At 44.7% G+C, this 24630-nt stretch overlaps 1 protein-coding gene across 4 annotated transcripts in view; it reads right to left on the minus strand.

Annotated features, from left to right (window-relative positions):
* The window catches only part of pcca (propionyl-CoA carboxylase subunit alpha), a 554750-nt gene that overhangs the window by 324389 nt on the left and 205731 nt on the right, over positions 1-24630 (minus strand). For all 4 annotated transcript variants that reach the window (XM_085998400.1, XM_085998401.1, XM_085998399.1 and 1 more), the window contains one exon: positions 13952-14027. In XM_085998400.1, coding sequence (XP_085854526.1) covers positions 13952-14027 — 76 coding nt within the window. The remainder of the gene's footprint in view (positions 1-13951; positions 14028-24630) is intronic.

Below are 24630 nucleotides of genomic sequence, written 5' to 3' on the forward strand. Positions count from 1 at the left end.
GGATCAACTGTGTATTTAAAATATTGGTGATCGTATAGTCAGTAAGGCTACAGCAGTATAGCTTTTGCAGTGGGTTTTCCTAGTGTTCCCTTCTCAGAATCAAGATTTTATTAGTGTTGTGCTATTTGAAGACTACTTCACTTCAGTGGTGTACCATTCAACAACAAAAAACAAGGCAAGCTAGCTCAAATTACCGCAAAGTAGTAGTTTTACCAAAAACAATTCTCCCGGCACAACCTAAAACAGAGATCTGAAGGACTTGTAAAAGGAAGAAAGACTTGCATTTCTCTGGTGCCGTCCACGACCTCAGGATGTCCCAAAGCTCTTCACAGACAATGAAGTACTTTTGAAGTGTAGTCACTGTTGTAATGTAGGAAGTCTGGTTCTAACAATGTATTGATCATTATACACCACCTATATATTTCTTTAAATAATCAGGTCTGTAGTGTATGTAACCGTTCTACCTTTAAGAGAACTATTGTATGTAACCGTCCACCTTTAAGAGAACTATTTTAGGTGTTGCACTACTTTATCTTGGCTGCTGTATACTGTAATACCGGGAGTGACCACACCAGTATATAAGTGCTGTGTAAGGATTTATTGGGCAGATTCGCCCTGACCTTCGAATAGTAAAGTCCTGTTAAAGTTACTCTTGTAGTCTGTGTATTAATTCACCATATAACCCACAGACTTTACAGTGGCGACGGGTTCGATCTTACCCTGCGGCAGCGACACACCCGAAGCAGTTAATGAGCGTCGAGAAGAGGCACCCGCCCTCGTCGTTCGGCTGAGAGAAGACTCGAGTCTGCAGAGCAAGGAAGAAGGAAGGATTCAGACACGAAGCCTTCCACCAGCAACAGGCTGTTATTGTCCCTTCTGCCACGGCGGTGAGTGAGCCGATCAGCCAAGAGAAGCAAGTCGGCCACGTTGACTGTGAGTAGGGGGAAAATAAAAAGAAACGGAGGATAAGGGCGGTGAACTCAACCACGGTCGGGGGAAAGGAGCCGGACAGAAGTCGGGCCCAGAGGCGCTGAGACTGGGGCAGCGTAGGGCACGGAAGCCGCGGTACAAGCGGGAACGCAGCCGGTGTGAGAGACCGGGCTACAAGCGGGCTGGGAGACGCAACAGCGTCGCGAGACAGCTAGACCGCGACCGGCGAAAAAGGCCGGGCAACTACCGAGGCCACGAGGCGCTGCGACCGGGATCGTAAGGCGCGGGAAGATATAAAAATAAATAAAACCGCGGAGAACTCAGCCGCAGCCGGGGGAGGAAAGGACCGGACTGCGAGGGGGCTGGGAGGCGCGATTGGAAGCCGCTGAGGGAGAGACAGAGCCCGAGTGAAGGGGGAACGGGACCGAGCGAGGGAGACCGAGCGAGATTCCGCCCAGCGGCTGGAACTGTTCGCCGCCAACGGGTTGTCCCCAGCGCCGGTTGCCGGCCGAGAAAAGGGAACAAGGAACGCACTGAAGCCGGCGCGCAGGCTGCGAACTCCGAAAGCCAGCGGTCGTCGCCCGAAGGAAAGCTTACCCCTCCCGCCAGGGGAAGAAACGCGGGAAGCTGCCAGTAGGCGGGGGAGAAGACAGAAGCGGGAAACCGCCATTTTGAAAGTGGGCGGGGAAGAAGACAAGCGCGGGAAACCGCCATTTTTGGGAAAAAAAAGATAGTGAAGATGCCTAAGCATGGTAACATCAACAACTTCGATTCCGAGGTGGAAGATTGGGCCACGTACGTAGAACGCATCGAGATATATTGTGAGGCCAATAAAATAGCAGATGATGATAAAGCTCTCGCCTTATTAAACGCAATGGGGGCGAAGACATACAGGCTATTGAAGCATCTTCTATCACCAGCTAAACCGGCGGATCAGACTTTCGCTGATATTGTTGCTGTCCTGAAGGATCATTTGAACCCCACACCGCTGATGTTGGCGGAACGATTCAAATTTTATGCGAGAACGCAACGGAAAGAGGAAAGCAACGCGGAATACTTGGTCGAACTGCGTAGACTAGCGAAATACTGCCAGTTTGGGGAAAATCTGACAGAGGCATTGAGAGACAAGTTCGTGTGCGGGTTGTCGAAGGAAGGAACACAAAAGCGACTGCTCGAAGAGAACGATCTTACACTTGGCAAGGCTGTCCTTATTGCAGCATCACACGAAGCAGCCGCGAGAGGCACTGCGGAAATGCAGCTGAAGGCAGCGGTACTCAGCGTGGATCAAATGACTTCGGGTACAACAAAATGTTATCGTTGTGGGAAGACAACACACGACCAGAACCAATGCTGGTTTAAAAACCAGGAATGTAGAAAATGTGGCGAGCTTGGTCACATAGCTAAAGTATGCCGGTCAGGAAAGAAGACCAACAACAGAAAAAAGTCACCGCAGGAAAAGTACAGCAAGGTACACAAGGTGGCTGAGAAGAGTTCAGATGAACAGAATTCGGATTCAGACCCGAACGGCCAGGAACTGGGTAGTCTGAGAATTTACAATGTGAGTAAGGAAGCTGACCTACAAACTATCTGGGTCACACTAAAAGTAGCCGGAGTCCAAGTGAAAATGGAATTGGACACAGGATCAGCCCTATCAGTCATAAATCGAAGGGATTACAACCGGCTATTCTCACATATACCCTTGAGAGATACCAAGATCGTATTGCAGACATACACGGGGCATAAAGTATACCCCATGGGAAAGATACAAGTCAAGGTGAGAGACAGGGGCAAAGAACACCAAGGAATGGACTTATATGTACTACCTGAGGGAGGTCCACCACTTCTGGGACGGGAGTGGATCAGGGAAATAAACATGGAATGGCACTACCTAAAAGCAATAACGAGTGAGAACGCGGTGAAGACAATCAGCTCAGACTCTGAAACGGATGACGACAAGACCAGCCCAGGTGCGAAAGACAAGTCTAAAATGGACTTGCTGACTAAGGTTGGAAAAACGAAGGAGTGCATAAATACGGATGCTTCAAAGGAGAACAAAGTTTCAGAACAGAATTCCACTGAACAACAACAACATAGTTTGGCAGAGAATTCTGAGTCTGTCCAGTTTACAGACATGCACAAGTCTGAGGAACACCGGGCTCGAACTCAACTCCATTTCAAATTACAACAGCAATTAGAACAATTGAGTTGCCGTCTCGAGCAAGAGATAAAAGCAATGAAAACGTTCTTTGACACAGAGTGGGAGAATCTGGAAAGACAACAGAAACAGCTGAGGGAGAAAAGGGAGCAGGAGCACACAAACCGTCTGCGCAAGGAGGCCAAACGAATCAAAGCTGATTCGGTTTCTGAAGGTGCGTGCTCTAATCTGGTGGAGCAAGATGTTCAGCAACTGAAGGCGCTTGTTAGCAGATTGCAGGCAGAAAAGGCTGAGTTGGTCGCCATGAATTCCGAGCTCCTACTGAAGTTGGGTGCAGCATCACCGGACGATTCATTTGTGGAAATTCGAATGGTGGAGGCTGCGGATGATGGCGAAGTAGAAACAGCAAAGGAGCCCCAGGGCAAGGTTATAAACAGCCCTGCAGCTACTGGGAAACGGATGAGGTCAGAAGAGTCAACGGTCAGCCAACTCCTTCATATGCTGAGGGACAAGACTCTGAAATGGGAACAATTTGGACATGAGTCTAAATCTTCAAAGGAGAGGGGTTTGGAGCTCCCAAAAGTTATTGGAATAGCTGAGGTTGCAACACAGACTGAGAAGATGGCAGCAGAGCAAACCTTGGATGCCAAAAGTACGCTGATTCACGTCAATGTTGAACAACAGAATGCTGAAACAGCTGCTCCAGTAGAGGGATTGAATAATACAATCAATCAATCTCCCAATGAAGTTGAAGTATTGAAATCACGAATGAGGTCAGTAGTAAAAGACTTGCAGGAAGCCCAGAAAAAGCTGGATGAAACTGAACGCATGAAGAAGTCTCTTCAGGAAAGATGTCTGGATTTGGAACAAAAGCTGGCTAACGTCCAGCTGGGTATGGAGGAAATAGAAGACCCTCTCGCTGGCCTAGCTCAGGACGACACCGAATATTACCATGACCTGTTGGACGACACCGAATATTACGATGACCTGCTCTGCCCAGCTTGTGATGAAAACTCCCAAAGTGCAGAAACCATGAAGAATCACCTAAAGTCTAAGGAACATCGGGAGATGGTGGCGCTACTACGGAAAAAGGAGGACGAGAAGGAGGAATGGTGCATGCAGCTGGCAGCTGACAGTGGAGCCCAGAGAGTCTCCAAGAAGCAGAAAAGGAAAAGACGAAGCAGAAGATGATGACCATCTGAACCATTATCACCTCTACCAGGTCACGCACGTGGTCTCTCCGTACGGAGCCAAATCAGTTTGGAAGTAGAAAAACTTCCCAAGGTACTCAAGCTTTTAGAAGTCAACAATGCTGGTTCAGAAGTGACGGAAGTTCAAGCTGTTAAGTCCAGTGAAGGACTATTGGATGAGTCACTCCAGCAACGTGAACCGACTACACCGAGACTGAATCTGTGAACTGTTTTCCGCAGAGACTGAATCTGTGAACTGTTTCCCGCAGAGACTGAATCTGTGAACTGTTTCCGCAGAGACTACATCTGTGAACTGTTTTTACATGAAGTTGGATATATGTTATGTTTAATGGGGAATAAGTATGTTGTAAGCTAAAAAGGGAGGATTGTAGTGTATGTAACCGTTCTACCTTTAAGAGAACTATTGTATGTAACCGTCCACCTTTAAGAGAACTATTTTAGGTGTTGCACTACTTTATCTTGGCTGCTGTATACTGTAATACCGGGAGTGACCACACCGGTATATAAGTGCTGTGTAAGGATTTATTGGGCAGATTCGCCCTGACCTTCGAATAGTAAAGTCCTGTTAAAGTTACTCTTGTAGTCTGTGTATTAATTCACCATATAACCCACAGACTTTACAAGGTCAATATCATTTTGTGCTGCAACTTGCAGTTGGGAAAGAAAGTCCAAGTTGCCTACTGAAAAAACACTGCATTGGTAAAAGTTTACTCCGTTGTGTTTGTGCTCGGGTATCCAAAAGCTAATATTCTACGCCTATCACATTAATGGATCAATTCGGAAAGAAACCTGCTATTGTTCCTTTCTGAAAGGAAATACCCAGTGCTCCATCGAGAGGAGCTACTAATAAGTCAGTCAATAAGATGGCATCTTTTGACACTTATCTGAAAGGGTTTTATTTTTTTTTAATATTGATTTTATATTACTTTTCAATGACCGAGCTAGAAACTGTTAGCTGTTACTAACTGCAATATTGTGTGTTTTACAGAGGATAGGATTCAAGTTGTTTACTGATTGAACCGAGTATTGCTTCAATAAACCCCATTGTCTCTTCACGACTTGACTAATGGTTTTCTGAGCGATCTGATTGACACGTATGGGATTTTTTCATTTCTCACTCATTGCTCTTATAGTAATACAAATTGGACGGTAAAGTGAGCCAAGCTTCGGGAGGTTTGACTGAATATCACATAAACTTCTACAAATTGGTTCTGTTGACCCATTCAAAATTCTTTGTGCACAGATATCCAGCCTGGACACTGAAGGGTTGCTCGAGGAAGAGGACCTGCTCTCCAAGCGCAGAGGGTTTTTGCTACTGAACATGCTTACTAGGCTACAGCCATTGGTGTCAATATTCAAACGGGAAGGCCAAAGCTACTGGTATTTCAAGAGTCTGCATGGAAAAGATCCTGTGAGCCTCAGCTCATCTGCTGCTGAAACCCTCATCTATGCCACTGTTAGCTCTAGTCTTGACTATTCCATCGCTCTCCTCGCCAGATTCCCACCTTGCACCCTCCGTAAACTTGAGCTCATCCAAAACTCTGCTGCCCCCTTGTGGTGATTATTCTTTATGTTTAGTAAGAAGTATTGTGATTGGTTGTTTGTTTCCTGCCTTGGGATATATGTTGTAATCTCATTGGTAGTTGATGTCATGTGATTTGTGGTGGCCATCTTAAATTCAGTTCTTTCCAGCCTTTAGTTGGGACTGGGTGTTGAAGATGTGCTACAGGATTTTTAAGTTAATAAAGCCGAGATTAGAAAGGCAAATCTATTCTTTATTTCACCCCTACACTAACTCGCACCAAGTTTCGTTCACCCATCACCCCGTGCTTACTGATCTACATTGGCTCCAAGTCCGACAACACCTCATCTTTGTTTTCAAATTCTTCCATGGTTTTGCCCCTCCCTATCTCTGTGACCGCCTCCAGCCCCACAACCCTCCGAGATCTCTGCGCTCAACCAATTCTGGCCTCTTGTTCATCCCCCATTTTCATCACTCCATTCACAACATAGGAACAGGAGGAGGCCATTCAGCCCCTCGAGCCTATTCTGCCATTCAATGAAACCATGGCTGATCTGTGACCTAACTCCATCTACCCGCCTTTGCCCATATCCCTTAATACCTTTGGTTAACAAAAATCTATCAATCTCCGATGTAAAATTAACAATTGATCCAGCATCAACTGCCGTTTGCGGAAGAGAGTTCCAAACTTCTACCACCCTTTCTGTGTAGAAGTGTTTCCTAATTTCACTCCTGAAAGGTCTGGCTCTAATTTTAGACTATGCCCCCTAGTCCTACAATCCCCAACCAGCGGAAATAGTTTCTCTTTATCTACCATATCTGTTCCCCTTAATATCCTGAAACCTTTGATCAGATCACCCCTTAACCTCCAGGGAATACAACCCTAGTTTGTGTAATCTCTCCTTGTAATTTAATCCTTGCAGTCTGGGTATCATTCTGGTAAATCTACACGTCACTACATCCAAGGCCAACATTGGCAGCCATGCCTTCAGCTGCCTAGCTCTGGAATTCCCTCCCTAAACCTCTCCGCCTCTCACTCCTCCTTTAAGGCATAGAAACATTGAAGATAGGAGCAGGAGTAGGCCATTCGGCCCCTCGAGCCTGTTCCGCCATTTAATGAGATCATGGCTGATCATCCAAATTCAGTACCCTGTCCCTGCTTTTTCCCCATATCCCTGGATCCCTTTAGCCTCAAGAAATATATCTAACTCCTTCTTGAATATATTTAATAAGTTGGCCTCAACTGCCTTCTGTGGTAGAGAATTCCACAGGTTCACCACTCTCTGGGTGAAGAAATTCCTCATCTCAGTCCTAAATGGCTTACCCCTTATCCTTAGACTGTGACCCTTGGTTCTGGATTCCCTCGCCATCGGGAACATCCTTCCTGCATCTAGTCTGTCTAGTCCTGTTAGAATTTTATAAGTTTCAATGAGATCCCCTCTCATTCTTCTAAAATCTAGTGAATATAAGCCAAATCGACCCAATCTCTCTTCATACGTCATTCCTGCCATCCCAGGTATCAGTCTGGTGAATCTTCGCTGCACTCCCTCCATGGCAAGAACATCCTTCCTCAGATAAGGTGACCAAAACTGCACACAATACTCAAGGTGTGGTCTCACCAAGGCCCTGTACAACTGCAGCAAGCCATCCTTGCTCCTGTACTCGAATCCTCTCGCTATGAAGGCCAACATACCATTTGCCTTCTTAACCGCCTGCTGCACCTGCATGCTTACCTTCAGCGACTGGTGCACAAGGACACCCAGGTCTCGTTGCACTTCCCCTTTTCCCAATCTATTGCCGTTCAGATAATAATCTGTCTTCCTGTTTTTGCCACCAAAGTGGATAATCTCGCATTTATCCACATTATACTGCATCTGCCATGCATTTGCCCAATCACCCAACCTGTCCAAATCATACTGGAGTTTCTTTGCATCCTCCTGGAGACTTTGGGCAGCTTCAATCAGCTGATAGGTTTAATGGACGGACAATCAGGTCAACCTCTGCTACAATGTCTTAGTTCTATTTATATCTCTGTGGTTCTGTTTACATTGCAAAGTGAGATGTTGATTGGATGCAGACGCAGCCATAACATGATCAGCTTTTAAAAAGCCAGTAATATACTGAACTGAATGAAATAGCCGGCGCATTGAATGGCCCATAATTTTCGGTCAGCGGCGAAGCAAAGGCGCTTGCCACTGGCCCCGAAGAAAGTTGCCTACAGAGATCTTGCAATCTTAAGAAAGGACATACTTGCTCTCGAGTCAGTACAAAGAAGGTTCACTCGGTTAATCCCGGGGATGAGGGGATGGACATATGAGGAGAGGTTGAGTAGATTGGGACTCTACTCATTGGAGTTCAGAAGAATGAGAGGCGATCTTATTGAAACATATAAGATTGTGAAGGGGTTGGATCGGGTGGATGCAGGGAAGATGTTCCCGATGATGGGTGAAACTAGAACTAGGGGGCATAGTCTTAGAATAAGGGGCTGCTCTTTCAAAACTGAGATGAGGAGGAACTACTTCACTCAGAGGGTGGTAGGTCCATGGAATATGCTGCCCCAAAAAGCTGTAGAAGCTACATCATTACATAAATTTAAAACAGAAATAGACAGTTTCCTAGAAGTAAAGGGAATTAAGGGTTACGAGGAGCGGGCAGGAATTTGGACATGAGTCTAGGTTCGGATCGGTCATGGCCTTGTGGGTAGAGGAGCGGGCAGAGGGACCGTGTAGCCTGATCCTGCTCCTATTTCGTGTGTCTAATTCTGTTAGATTCAGGAGATGGTTCTGTGATAGTGGATTGGCGGTTCGGATCAGATTAGCCATGATCTTATTGAATGGCGGAGCAGGCTCGAGGGGCCGATTGGCCTACTCCTGCTCCTATTTCTTATGTTCTTATGAGAAGCTAACCTTTTTCAACGTGTAATTGATTGCAGCGCTCAGTAATGGGAAATTAAAAAACAGAACGTGTCAGGAAGGGACAGAAGGTATGGAGTAAAAGGTAAAATAGTAAAAGGGGAAAAAACAGGAACTAAGTGTCACAAAACATATTTCAAAGTTCTTTATCTGAATGCACCTAGCATTCGTAACAAAATGAATGAGTTAACGGCACAAATAACGACATATGGGTATGATCTTGTGGCCATTACAGAAACATGGCTGCAGGGTGACCATGACTGGGAATTAAACATACCAGGTTATTTAACAATCAGGAAGGACAGGCAGGGAGGGGAGGTGGGGTGGCTATGTTAATAAAGGAAGGAATCACTATAATACAGAGAAATGATATTGGGTCAAAGGAGCAGGATAGTGAAACAGTTTGGGTAGAGATAAGGAATAATAAAGGGAAAAAAACACTAGTGGGCGTAGTCTATAGGCCTCCGAACAGTTGCAACTCTGTTGGACGGAGTATTAATCAGGAAATAGTTGAGGCTTGTAATAAGGGAACAGCTATAATTATGGGGGATTTTAACTATCATATTAACTGGACAAATCAAATTGGGCAGAGCAGCCTTGATGATGAGTTCATTGAGTGTATTAGGGATGGGTTTCTTGAGCAGTATGTAACTGAACCGACCAGGGGGCAAGCAACCTTAGATTTGGTCCTGTGTAATGAGACAGGATTAATTAAAAATGTCCTAGTAAAGGATCCCCTTGGAATGAGTGACCATAATATGGTTGAATTCCATATTCAAGTAGAGGGTGAGAAGGTTGGATCTCAAACAAGCGTGCTGAGCTTGAATAAAGGAGACTATGAAGGTATGAGAGCGGAATTGATTAGAGTGGACTGGGAAAATAGATTAAAGGGTAAGACGGTACATGATCAGTGGTGTACATTTAAGGAGTTATTTTACAACTTCCAAAAAAAATATATTCCACTGAGGAAAAAAGGGTGTAAAAGAAAAGATAGCCATCCGTGGCTAAGTAAAGTAATTAAGGATAGTATCCCACTAAAAACAAGGGCATATAAGGTAGCCAAATCTAGTGGGAGGATAGAAGATTGGGAAGTCTTTAAAAGACAGCAAAAAATAACTAAAAGATTGATTAAGAAAGGGAAGATAGATTATGAAAGTAAATTAGCAAAAAATATAAAAACGGATAGCAAAAGTTTCTATAGTTATATAAAAAGAAAAGGGTGGCTAAAGTAAATGTTGGTCCCTTAGAGGATGAGACTGGGAAATTAATGGTGGGAAACATGGAGATGGCAAAAACGCTGAACAAATATTTTGTATCAGTCTTTACGGTAGAGGACACTAAGAATATCCCAACATTGGACAAACAGGGGGCTCTAGGGGGAGAGGAGCTAAATACGATTAAAATCACTAAGGAAGTGGTACTTGGTAAAATAATGGGACTTAAGCCGGATAAATCCCCTGGACCTGATGGCTTACATCCTAGGGTCTTGAGGGAAGTGGCGGTAGGGATTGTGGATGCATTGGTAATAATTTTCCAAAACTCCCTGGACTCAGCAAAGGTCCTGGCAGATTGGAAAACTGCTAATGTAACACCCTTATTTAAAAAGGGTAGTAGGCAGAAGGCTGAAAACTATAGACCTGTTAGCCTAACATCTGTGGTTGGTAAAATGTCAGAGTCCATTATTAAGGAGACAGTAACGGGACATTTGGATAAACATAATTTAATAGGACAAACTCAGCATGGTTTCATGAAGGGCAAGTCATGTTTGACAAATTTGCTTGAGTTCTTTGAGGAAGTAACATACAGGGTGGATAAAGGAGAACCAGTGGACGTAGTGTATTTAGACTTCCAAAAGGCATTTGACAAGGTGCCACACAAAAGATTATTGCTCAAGATAAAAAATCACGGGATTGGGGGTAATATTCCGGCGTGGGTGGAGGATTGGCTCCCTAACAGAAAGCAGAGAGTTGGGATAAATGGTTCCTTCTCAGACTGGCAATCAGTAACTAGTGGTGTTCCGCAGGGGTCAGTGCTGGGTCCCCAACTCTTTACAATCTATATTAACGATTTGGAGGAGGGGACCGAGTGTAACATATCAAAGTTTGCAGATGATACAAAGATGGGAGGGAAAGTAGTGAGTGAGGAGGACATAAAAAACCTGCAAAGTGACATAGACAGGCTAAGTAAGTGGGCAGAGATTTGGCAGATGGAATACAATACTGGAAAGTGTGAGGTTATGAACTTTGGCAGGAAAAATCATAGAGCAAGTTATTATCTTAATGGCAAGAAACTGGAAAGTACTGTAGTACAAAGGGATCTGGGGGTCCTGGTGCACGAAACTCAAAAAGTTAGTATGCAGGTGCAGCAAGTGATCAAGAAGGCCAATGGAATGTTGGCTTTTATTGCTAGGGGGATAGAATATAAAAACAGGGAGGTATTGCTGCAGTTATACAAGGTATTGGTGAGACCGCACCTGGAATACTGCATACAGTTTTGGTGTCCATACTTAAGAAAAGACATACTTGCTCTCGAGGCAGTACAAAGAAGGTTCACTCGGTTAATCCCGGGGATGAGGGGGTGGTCATATGAGGAGAGGTTGAGTAGATTGGGACTCTACTCATTGGAGTTCAGAAGAATGAGAGGCGATCTTATTGAAACATATAAGATTGTGAAGGGGCTTGATCGGGTGGATGCGGTGAGGATGTTCCCGATGATGGGTGAAACTAGAACTAGGGGGCATAATCTTAAAATAAGGGGCTGCTCTTTCAAAACTGAGATGAGGAGAAACTTCTTCACTCAGAGTGTGGTAGGTTTGTGGAATTTGCTGCCCCAGAAAGCTGTGGAAGCTACATCATTAAATAAATTTAAAACAGAAATAGATAGTTTCCTAGAAGTAAAGGGAATTAAGGGTTACGGGGAGCGGGCAGGAAATTGGACATGAGTCTAGGTTCGGAATGGTCATGGCCCTGTGGGTAGTGGAGTGGGCCCAGGGGCCGTGTAGCCTGGTTCTGCTCCTACTTCTTGTGTTCTAATTCTGTGTTAGATTTCAGGAGATGGTTTTATTCCTGTTCCTGGCTGGGGTGGAGATCGCCTTTACAGAAGGTAAGTACTGTAGAAAATATAGGGACAGAGTGATCTCCTGGAAGAGTTTCGATCGCCTAGATGGGTCGGAGAGGAATTTCCCAGATTTTTTTCTCCCAAATTGGCCATTGGGTTTTTTATCTGGTTTTTCGCCTCTCCCGGGAGATCACATGGGTTCAGGTGGGATGGAGAGTGATAGAAGATTTGAGGTTAGGATCAGATCAGCCATGATCTTATTGAATGGTGGAGCAGGCTCGAGGGGCCGATTGGCCTACTCCTGCTCCTATTTCTTATGTTCTTATGTTCTAATCCCCAGCGAAGAGCGGCAGTGACGTCAACAAGCTGTCTAAGCAGCCAATCGCATTGAAGAATTCTCACAGACAGCAAACTAGGAAATGAGAAGCTGCTTTTATCCAGACTTTTAAAAATTGTTAGAGAGCAGAACAAAGATTGGGACTCTCAATTGGGGATAGGCAGAAGCTGAAGTATCACGAACAAACTTTAAAGAATTTTTTTTTTAAGTTTTTTAAAAATTGTAATTTTTTATCAAAACAGAGAAATTTGACACACCACAAATTAGTTTTTCCAGAGCCAGAACGTTTGTTTAGCAGTCAATGCGCTGTTAATACCCTTGTTACACCTATTCCAACAAAGCTTCACATTTAATGGGGTATTTAACAGCGACGCTACCGCAGAAAAGCCGATGTTTTTGTCAGTTTCACTGATTTCCCTGATTGCCGGCTATGGGGTGGGGGTGCACAGCGCAGCCAGTATCGGAGCAGTGAATGACTGACAGCTACATCCTGACGTTGCGGTCAGTTTCAGGGGGGTAATGACGGTGAACGCTGACAGTTTCCGGGCCAAAAAAAATGTTTTAAACGGCGTCTTTGTAACTGATGCTATGGTAACGGCAAATGCTCAGCGCCATTCGCCCAAAAATAGGCGGCTGTTGGGATAAGCAGGGTCAGTGTAAGTGGTGGGAACTGCGCTATTATTGAGCATCGCTTCCAAATCACTTCAATGACAAGGTCTGACATCTTTTATTAAGATATATGGCTCTTGCGTTTCTTTCAGTAACCTTCGCTCTAAACCCATACTGTACAAACACTAAAGATATTCTATTTTATTTTTTTGAGTTTTGAGCCCTAATAAAGGACTGAGGCCGACACTAGCAACACAAAGAACAAGTGTCATGAATCTTATCATGACACATGAAGTAACACTGGGCGGCCAGCTGGTGGCGACGTCCAAGGAGTATAAATACTCAGGCGTGGGCCCAGCTTGCTCAGGATGTTTCTGTAACCAGGAACTAGTGATGTAACTAGAATCTCATGGTTGTGAAACAGTTGATTAAAGCCTTGTTTTATACTCAAACCAAGCTCTCAGTAGTCTTTTTACATCAACAAGAGTAAGGAATTTCCGCATATCATCTTAATCACCGTATAGAATACAGTTTGGAACATCAATCCTTGGCTCAGGGCCCATGATACTTAAACTGAGGAGCGAAAATGCAAATTGAATTCCAAACTAATTTCTGACCACAGATCATTTGGATAACGATAAAACTATAAATTATTTCTCTGAAACATCAATTGAAGGGCCAGGGTAATTGCTTCATAGGATCCAAGTTGCAGCTGTCCAAAGGCCTGACATACTTCCATTGAGAACCTTTGCAATCTGTCCTCTGTCGAAACAGTCTCTCCCCAGCCCAGATCCTTAAAGCTCTTGTTTCAAAGTTAGAAAAACTATCAACTTTTTTAAAATTCTAAATTCAATTTTCCATAAATTAGAACGTTTTAAAAAGAGAAACAGCTGGGGTACAATTTAGCCAAGTACTAATGCTTGCAAATAAGCGACGAAGTATCTAGTGAACCAAATAAACACCTCCCTATAAAACCTTTAAGGCTAAGCCAGAAGACTATCTAAATACACTGTTACACAAGTCACAGGAGAAAGGATAGACCCTAAACTATTTGGAGTTCGGCACATGGATCATCTCTACTTAATTAGTACGAGATTTTCAATAACATATTGTTTTAAATTAGACTTGATAAGAAAATATTTATTTCATTTGGCTTAATTACTATGTTTTCATGCTGTTCCCGTCCCTTTCAGTACATGCCAGGTTTCCACTAGTTACCTCGAATTACATAACTGTCTAGTGCCTCTTCCATTCTCTGTAACGCTTCTGCACGGCTAGCTCCATACGTAACCAACTGAAAGAGAAGAGTACAAATGGATGGAAGTAATCTGAAGGTACATGTGCTGTAAATTTGTTAGAAAACCCCCCCAAAGTTCAACAAAGTTATCTGAATATAAATTACTCGATTCATGCTCTGCACATTTGGAAAGGTCCAGTTTATTTACTTCCTATTCTATTTAAGAACCTTCAAACGGAGCAATGCAGTGGCATTCAGTGCAGCATGGTACACCTACTCTTACATTGGTTTCATGCTGTGGCAGTGTCATTGTTAGTCGTGGCTGAGTGGGTAGCACACTGAGTCAGAAGAACGTGGGTTTGAGTCCCACTCCAAAGACTTGAGCACAAAATCTAGACTGACACTCTCAGATGGAGTGCTGCACTGTCGGAGGAGCCGTCTTTCGGATGAGACTTTAAACTGAGGCCCCGTCTGCTCTCTCAGGTGGACGTAACAAGATCCTATGGCACTAATTTGAAGAAGAGCAGGGGAGTTCTCCCCGGTGTCCTGGGCCAATATTTATCGCTCAATCAACATCACTAAAACAGATTATCTGGTCATTATCTCATTGCTCTTTGTGGGAGCTTGCTGTGCGCAAATTGGCTGCCGCGTTTCCTACATTACAACAGTGACCACACTTCAAAAAGTACTTCATTGGCTGTAAAGCACTTCCTGGGGTTGTGAAAGGTGCTATATAAATGCAAGTTCTTTTTTCTGTTGAAAGCTGGAATGTGTTGTCCATGCAGATCCCATAATAGTTAGTCCAGATTAGTAACTTTCATAACCCACACGGACACACCGGACAGGGGCATTGGTGTTGTGCTGAGTCAAGTACAGTAAATGACCACAGGGAAGAACACCCAGTTAGTTTAGCTGAATCACGAGTTACTGCCACAAGAAATGGCTTATTCAGCAATTGCAAAGAATCTTTAAGTGTCATTTGAGCACTGCTCAAAGCTACGACGATACGTACACAGAGCCACACTGAGGGTGTCAGCTCTGGCTCAGTGATAGCACTCTCGACTCTAAATCGAGGCACTGTCTGCCCTCTCAGGTGGACGTAAAGGATCCCACGGCCACATTTAACCCTCAACCAACAGATTCTCTGGTCATTATCACATTGCTGTTTGTGCGAGCTTACTGTGCGCAAATTGGCTGCTGCGTTTCCTTACATTACAATAGTGACCACACTTCAAAAAAAGTACTTCATTGGCTGTAAAGCGCTTTGCGATGTCCTGAGGTCGTGAAAGGTGCTATAAAAATGTGAGTCTTCTTTGTGTATTTACTGTGCATTGTGACCACAATCCTTTAGCGTGGGTTACTTAGGACCAACCGGTTACAGAGGTGCACGTCTGTTGCAATGGCCCTACAAGGGGATAACATGGTCATGATCCCCCAAAGAGGAATGCCGATGTGGTGTCATGACCGGAAGAAACCCAAGTGCTGCATCAGCAGCACACAAACATTACAATCCAAAAGGGAGAGGCAGCACCCTGGAGCATTTATGTCTAAGATTTAGCTTCGTGTTGGCTTATTTAATTTTGTGACAGCGCATAAAAGGTTAAAAAACTACATTCAAAAATCATAATCCACCGCACCTTGATATACAGTAAAACTGTTTGTAACCGTTATCACAGAAGAATCACACAGAAACCCCACAGTGCAGATAGAGGCCATTTCGGCCCATCGAGCCTGCACCAACACATATCCCACCCGATCCCCGTAACCCCACGTATTTAATCCCCCTAACACTAAGGGTCAATTTATCATAGCCAATCAACCTAAACCCGCACATCTTTGGACTGTGGGAGGAAACCGGAGCACCCGGAGGAAACCCACGCAAACACGGGGAGAATGTGCAAACTCCCGTTAGTTGATTTGTCTGAGATGGATGTTTGAGGGAGAAGCCCAGCCACTCAATGCAAACACCAACATATTTTGGGATTTGTTCAAATATGTTTTTGATTGGCAGTTTCTTTTTCTCCAAATTTAGAGAATTATTTAAATTTACTTGGCTTGGTCGCTTTTTAGAAGGTATTTACCAGGCTGCCTTTTTCAAGTTAGAGTGCCTGTCTATGCCTTTATTTAGATATAATAGTCAGAGCAGATAGCTTCATTGAGTCGCAAGTGAAGGAAAATACCTGCTATGTAAGATTATCACTTAGCATAGCAGTTACAACTATCTATCTACGACATGAGGAGCAACCTAATCTTAACAGCTACTATAAAAATATACAATAGCAAAATACTGCGGATGCTGGAAATCTGAAATAACAACAGAAAACGCTGGAAAAACTCAGCAGGCCAGGCAACATCCGTGGAGAGAGAAACAGAGTCAATGTTTCAGGTCGAAACCCTTCTTCAGAACTGAGAAAAAAGCAGGAAATAAAACAGATGAAAAAGCAAGTTGGGGGCTGGGAAATGGGGGAGGGGATGAAAGAACAAAAGGGAAGGTCTGAGAGAGGTAAAGAGACATTAAAAGATATTCAAGGCGAGACGAGATGTTAATAGGACAGATTAAGAAACAAAAGATGGCTCTAGATGAAGTGTGAAATGCACTAGCAGAATGAAAGTATACCTAGCTCAAGGAACAGCACCTCATCTTTCTATTAGGCACTTTACAGCCTTCAGGACTAACATCGAGTTCAACAATTTTAGACTATAAATTGGCCCCTGTAGTTGTTTTTTTTCTCTTGTTTCCTCACATGGTAGCTGTTAATGTTGCTGCCATCATCATTCACACATCATCTAGAGCCATCTTTTGTTTCTTAACTTACATAGAAACATAGAAGATAGGAGCAGGAGTAGGCCATTCGGCCCTTCGCGCCTGCTCCACCATTCAATGAGATCATGGCTGATCATCCAAATTCAGTACCCTGTCCCTGCCTTCTCCCCATATCCCTTGATCTCTTTAGCCTTAAGAAATATATCCAACTCTTTCTTGAATATATTTAATGAACTGGCCTCCACCGCCATCTGTGGCAGAGAATTCCACAGGTTCACCACTCTCTGGGTGAAGAAATTTCTCATTTCAGTCGTAAATGGCTTACCCCTTATCCTTAGACTATGACCCCTGGTTCTGGACTCCCCAGCCATCAGAAACATCCTTCCTGCATCTAGTCTGTCCAGGCCTGACAGAATTTTATAGGTTTCGATGAGATCCCCTCTCAATCTTCTAAACTCCAGTGAGTATAAGCCTATTCGACACAATCTCTCCTCATACGTCATTCCTGCCATCCCAGGTATCAGCCTGGTGAATCTTCGCTGCACTCCTTCCATGGCAAGAACGTCCTTCCTCAGGTAAGGCGACCAAAACTGCACACAATACTCAAGGTGCGGTCTCACCAAGGCCCTGTACAACTGTAGCAAGACATCCTTGTTCCTGTACTCGAACCCTCTTGCTACGAAGGCCAACATACCATTTGCCTTCTTAACCGCCTGCTGCACCTGCATGCTTACCTTCAACGACTGGTGCACAAGAACACCCAGGTCTCTTTGCACTTCCCCTTCTCCCAATCTATTGCCATTCAAATAATAATCTGCCTTCCTGTTTTTGCCACCAAAGTGGATAACCTCACATTTATCCACATTATAGTGCATTTGCCATGTTTCTGCCCAATCACCCAACCTGTCCAAATCGTACTGGAGTTTCTTTGCATCCTCCTCACAGCTTACCCTCCCACCCAACTTGTCCCATTACCTTTTGCCTTACACTGTCATCCCTTTTGTCAGTCAATCTCTCCTGCCTTCCATCCTATCACAGACCTTCCCTTTGCTATTTCCTCCCCCCCTCCCTGCCCTGCTTAAAAATCTCTCCTCCCGAACCTTTCCCAGTTCTGACGAAGGGTTCGACCCGAAACGTTGACTCTGTTTCTCTCTCCTCGATGCTGCCTGACCTGCTGAGTGTTTCCAGCACTTTCTGTTGTTATTTCAGATTTCCAGCATCCGCAGTATTTTGCTATTACAGGTTGAGCATCCTGAATCTGGCAACCTCGGGACCGAGGCCAAGCCGGTTTTCGTGTTTTTCCGGACTTCGGAACGTGTTTCTGATGTCCGAAGTCCGGAAATATCGCAACCTGGGCTCGGGCGTTTCAGGACTTCGGACATCAGAAACACGTTCCGAGTCCGGAAATACCCGGGCCGCTCCGCGTAGCGCTGACGCGTTTCTCTGCCCCTCCCCTTCTGTTAAAGGGGAGGGACGCTGCGAGCTCTGCAGAGCATCCGATGGCCCACACTAGGCCACCGGGGCGGCGTGGTGCCGTGGCCGCAGCCTGGCGGAAACACTTAGTGGAGCTGTGCAGATTAAGGAGGATAAAACACAACACTAAAGTTTTATTGCATCACTCGCATTTTTCATAGGATTGTTCCAAAAAAGACAACAAAAGTTAATGGCTTTTTGAAGTACAGGTTGAGCGTCCAAAATCCGGAGTTCCGGATTCCGGAACTTTTTACGGTTTCCGGACGACCCTGCCACCAATCGTCCCGGAGTCCCGATTCCGGAACATTCAACCTGTATAATTGTGTCACTACTATTATCAACTTGTTCTTCCACTGATTAAAAATGTTTTGGCACACAATACCGAAGTCTAGTGCAGCATTGCATAGAATGTACAGCACAGAAACAGGCCGTTCGGCCCACCTGGTCCGTGCCAGTCTTTATGCTCCGCACGAGCCTCCTCCCACCCCTCTTCATCTCACCCTATCAGCATATCCTTCTATTCCTTTCTCCCTCATGTGTTTATCTAGCTTCCCCCTTAAATACATCTCTGCTCTTCGCCTCAACCGCTCCCTGTGATAGCAAGGAAGGCAACAGCCTTCTCTGTTCTAGAGAAAAGAGCCCCAGCCTGTTCAGTCAGATAGTCAGTCGTACCCTCTCAGTTCAGGTGGTAAGCAAATGTGAGGTCATCCACTTTGGACCTAAAAAGAATACAACAGGGTACTGTCTAAATGGTGAAAAGCTCAAAACAGTTGATGTCCAAAGAGACTTGAGGGTTCAGGTACATAGATCATTAAAATGAACAGGTACAGAAAATAATCGAAAAGGCTAATGGAATGCTGGCCTTTATATCTAGAGGACTAGAATACAAGGGGGTAGAAGTTATGCTGCAGCTATACAAAGCCCTGGTTAGACCACACCTGGAGCACTGGGAGCAGTTCTGGGCACCACACCTTAGGAAGGATATATTGGCCTTGGAGGGAGGGCAGCGTAGGTTTACCAGAATGATACCCGGACTCCAGGGGTTAAGTTGCGAGGAGAGATTACACAAATTAGGGTTGTATTCCCTAGAATTTAGACGGTTAAGGGGTGATCAGATCAAAGTTTTCAAGATATTAAGGGGAACAGATAGGGTAGAGAGAGAGAAACTATTTCCGCTGGTTGGGGAGTCTAGGACATGGGGTCATAGTCTAAAAATTAGAGCCAGACCTTTCAGGAGGGAAATTAGGAAACACGAGAAGTTTGGATCTCTCTTCCACAAATGGTAATTGATGCGAGATCAATTGTTAATTTTAAATCTGAGATTGATAGCTTTCTGTTAACCAAAGATATTAAGGGATATGGACCAAAGGCGGGTAGATGGAGTTAGGCAACAGATCAGCCATGATCTCACTGAATGGCGGAACAGTCTCGAGGGGCTGAATGGCCTCCTCCTGTTCCTATGTTCCGAAATTCCACAATCTAATCATTCTCTGGGTAAAGAAGTTTTTCCTGAATTCCCGATTGGATTTATTAGTGACTATCTTGTATTAACGGCCCCTAGTTCTCGTCTCCCCCACAAGTGGAAACATCTTCTCTATGTCTACCCTATCGAATCTCTTAATTTTAAAGGCCTATTAGGTCGTCCCTCAGCCTTCTATGCTCCAGAGAAAAGAGCCCCAGCCTGTTCAGTCAGATAGTCATACCCTCTCAGTTCAAGCATCATCCTTGCAAATCTTTTTTGCACCTTCTCCAGTGCCTCTGTATGCTTTTTAATCACCTGCTGCCTTCTGAAGACAATTAGGATTAAATGAGATCACAGGATAAATGACAGTAGCTGAAATAATCGGTTTGATTCCTCGACACGTCTCAAATTTACCCAGATGTCTGAGCAAGTGAAAACACTCTAGTGCATACACAGCCAAGGCTCACTGAACAAAGACATCTGAAATATTGAAGCTAAAAATATCTAGAGTTAAATAGAAAGCGAGAAAAAGAAAGCCTTTCACGACAATCGGACGTCCCAAAGTGCTTTACAGCTAATGAAGTATTTTTGAAATATCGTCACTGTTGTAATGTAGGAAATGCAGCAGCCAATTTGTGCACTGCAAGCTCCCGCAATGTGATAATAACCAGATCATCTATTTTAGTGATGCTGATTGAGGGATAAATATCGGCCAGGACACCGGGGATAACTTCCCTGCTCGTCTTCGAGATAGTGCCATGAGATCTTTTACGTCCACCCGAGAGAGCAGTTGGGGCCTCGGTTTAACGTCTCATCCGAAAGCTGGCACCTCCGATAGTGCAGCGCTCCCTCAGCACTGTACTGGAGTGTCAGCCTAGATTATGTGATCAAGTCTCTGGAGTGGGACTCGAACCCACAACCTTCTGACTCAGAAGCAAGAGTGCTGCCCACTGAGCCACGGCTGACACGAAAAGAAACAATTACAGACACCAATACAGAAGCAAAATACTGAGGATGCTGGAAATCTGAAATAAAAACAGAAAATGCTGGAAATACTCAGCAGGCCAGGCAGCATCTGTGGAGAGAGAAACAGAGTTAATGCTTCAGGTCGATGACCCTTCGTCAGAACTGGAAAAAGCTGGAGATGGAACAGGTTTTAATGAAGTGTAGCGGCAGGGAAAGGGGGGAGGGGAGGAAAGAACAAAAGGGAAGGTCTGTGATAGGGTGGAAGGCAGGAGAGATTAAGAGACAAAAGGGATGATGGTGCGAGGCAAGAGGAGATGGTAATGGGACAAGAAACAAAAGATGGCTCTAGATGAAGTGTAAATTGTGGTGTATGTGCCTTTAAGAGCCCCAGGTGTGCTGTAATGCCGGTAATTGCCACTCGGGCTATATAAGCCTGTATATTGTGTATATCCGTTAGAACCCCCCCCCCCCCCACCCGCCCCCCCCAGACTTTGCTTAGTAAATACCTATGAACCAACTCCTGTCTTCAGTGTCTTTATCAACACACGGACACTACAGTGGCGACGAAGTGGAAACGGACTTCCCTGCAATTCGGCAGCACCTCAAGGACATCGATTCCTCGGGCGTCCAGAAGACTCAAGGAAGTGCGAGAAGCTGTGGTTTCACCAGCTGGCCAAGCTGGTGGCAGGTACTGTGCTAATCCTTCCTGGGCGTCAGGCTGGGGCTCCAGCGGCTGCCTCTACAGCTGAGACAGGCAGCGAAATCGGACGCAAGCAATAACAGACTGGGAGGGAGCACTCGGGAGACGGCTGGCGCGGCAAGCAGGTCAGCGTTCAGACCTCTGGCAGGAACAAGTCTCCAACAGTAAATAAAAAAAGAGAACGGAAACCGCAGTAAACAGCGTTGTTATCGGCAGCAGCAGTGGGAAAGCGCGGGAAGCGCCATATCTTTGCTACAGAAAAGAAAAAAAAGCACGGGAAGCGCCATATCTTTTCTGAAATGCCTAAATCTGGTAATATTGATGCTTTTGATAGCGAAATAGAGGATTGGACCACATACGTGGAAAGAGTAGAGGTATATTGCACTGCAAATGGAATAGAAGATGAAAAAAAAGCTTCAGTACTTCTGAACTTAATGGGCGCAAAGACATACGGGCTGTTACGAAATTTAATCACTCCAGCCAAACCAAAGGACAAGAATTTTAAAGAAATTGTTGATACCCTGCAGGAGCACTTAAACCCAACACCGCTGCTGATAGCGGAACGATTCAAGTTCTTCAAGAGAAATCAACACAAGAATGAAAGTAATGCTGATTACCTAACCGAATTAAGAAAGCTATCAAAGTACTGCCAATTCGGGGCAGGACTATCAGATTATCTTCGAGACAAATTCGTTTGCGGTCTCTTAAGTGAAGAAACACAAAAAAGACTGCTTTCTGAAAAAGATTTAACATTGGACAAAGCTTTCAGTATGGCTGTATCATACGAAGCAGCAGCAAAAGGAGCTGCAGAGATACAACAAAAGACACAGGACTTCGGCACCCATGAAATGACACAGGGTTTCGAAAGATGTTATCGCTGCGGCAGTTCCACCCATAACCAGAGGGACTGCTGGTTCAAGGACAAAGCATGCAGGCAATGCGGGAAGATTGGACACATTGCACGGGTATGCCGATCTGGACAAAATAAATCCACTGACAGGAAAAAAAAAATCAATAAAGAAAAGTACAGGAAGGTACAAATGATGACGGACAGTAGCTCCGAAGACCAGAAGAGCGATAGCGACTTCGAAAACAAGAGACTAAGCTGTCTCAAATTACATAATGTACTTGCCAAAGATGATTACCAAACCATTTGGGTTACCCTCACAATAGCAGGGTCCCCAGTTAAAATGGAGCTAGATACAGGATCAGCTCTAACCGTAATAAATCGACGGGATTACGAGAAGCTATTTTCGCATATACCTCTAAAAGACACATCCATTATCTTAAAAACATATACGGGGCAGAAATTATACCCCAAAGGAAAAATAAGGGTGCCTGTTGTGTACAACGGCAAAGAAATACAAAAGTTGTATTTATACATTCTACAAGATGGTGGTCCACCGTTGTTGGGACGTGAATGGATCAGGAAGATATGTTTCGACTGGAACTCCATTCAGGCACTGACGGTGACCAGTAAGGAAAAAAACAATGATGACATCATACCTGAACGATTAAAAGACATCTTGGCCAATGCCAAAGAAGTGTTTCAAGAGAAACTAGGAACCTTGAAAGGCATCACCACCTCAATAAAAGTGGAAGATGCAGCAATTCCCAAATTTTTTAAGGCAAGACCGGCGCCATACGCAATACGTCCAGCAGTCGAGGCAGAGCTGGAGCATTTGGAAAAAGCAGGCGTATTATCCAAAATAGATTGGCGCGAATGGGCAACACCCATCGTTCCAGTCATGAAAAAAGCATTGAATAAAGATAAATCTGAAGAACAGAGAAAAATTCGCATCTGTGGTGACTTCAAGGTGACTGTAAACCCGGTCCTTCACAGTACAGTATCCTCTTCCGAGGATAGAAGATATTTTCGCCTCACTATCCGGAGGGAAACGTTTCACCAAAATTGACTTGGCACAGGCATATCTACAGATGGAGGTTGAGGAGGCCTCTAAAAAGTATCTCACGATAAACACACACAAAGGCCTGTACCAGTACAATCGACTGGTTTTTGGAGTAGCATCAGCTCCAGCTATCTGGCAAAGAGCTATGGAGTAAGTCCTGCAAGGAATTCCAGGGACTCAATGCTACCTAGACGACATCCTTATAACAGGAGAAAACGACAACGAGCACCTTGCCAATTTGGAGCAGGTGCTCACTAGGCTGAAAGAACGGGGCCTACGAGCGAATCGCCCCAAGTGCGAATTTTTCCAAAATCAGATATCATATTGTGGCCACATAATTAATAATGAAGGGTTGCATAAGTCACCTGAAAAAATTGAAACGGTTATAAAAGCCCCAGCACCTGAAAATGTTTCACAATTAAGGTCGTTCCTGGGATTAATAAATTACTATCATAAATTTTTACCGAACTTATCAACTCTTCTACACCCTCTTAATGAACTTCTACAAACAGGAGTGATTTGGAAATGGAACAAAGACTGTAAACGTGCCTTCCATAAATGCAAAGGCTTAATCACATCCGAAGAAGTTTTGGCTCATTACAACCCATCACTGCCAATCAGACTGGCGTGCGATGCATCCCCTTACGGCATAGGAGCAGTATTATCCCATAAATTCCCTGATGGCTCAGAACGGCCGATAGCTTTTGCGTCACGCTCATTAAACTCAGCTGAGCGTAACTATGCCCAAATCGACAGGGAAGCACTCAGCCTGGTATGGGGAGTGAAGAAATTCAGCCATTACCTACACGGACAAAAATTTACCTTGTTGACTGACCATCAACCCCTCATCTCCATATTCAACCCTAAAAAAGGTGTTCCCATTATGACAGCGCAAAGGCTACAGAGGTGGTCCCTTTTTCTAGGGGCACACCAATACAACATAGAATACAAAGGGTCAAAACAGCATGGGAATGCTGACAGTTTATCGCGCCTACCGTTGCCAACGGTAGAAGAGGCACCTACAGTAGACCCAGTAGAGATGTTCCACTCTACCATAGTGGAATGTCTACCAGTGACAAATTCTGCCATTGAAAGGGAGACGAGAAATGACCCGACTCTCTCACGGGTCTACGATTTAACAGTGAAGGGATGGCCAGCACATGGCGAACCACTGTTGCCAGCATTCTCGCAAAGAAGAGAACAGCTGTCAGTGTGCCGAGGAACCTTGATGTGTGGATCCAGAGTGGTGATTCCACCCAAACTCCAGGATAAAGTGCTAAAGGAGCTTCACGAGGGGCATCTGGGTGGAGTGAAAATGAAGAACCTAGCTAGGGCATTTGTATGGTGGCCAGGTATCGATGGAGACATCGAAGAAATGACCAAGA

This window comes from Somniosus microcephalus, chromosome 10 (genome assembly GCF_052327205.1).
Source record: "Somniosus microcephalus isolate GS21.2 chromosome 10, FLI_Smic_1.0, whole genome shotgun sequence".
NCBI classification, from domain to species: Eukaryota; Metazoa; Chordata; class Chondrichthyes; order Squaliformes; family Somniosidae; genus Somniosus; species Somniosus microcephalus.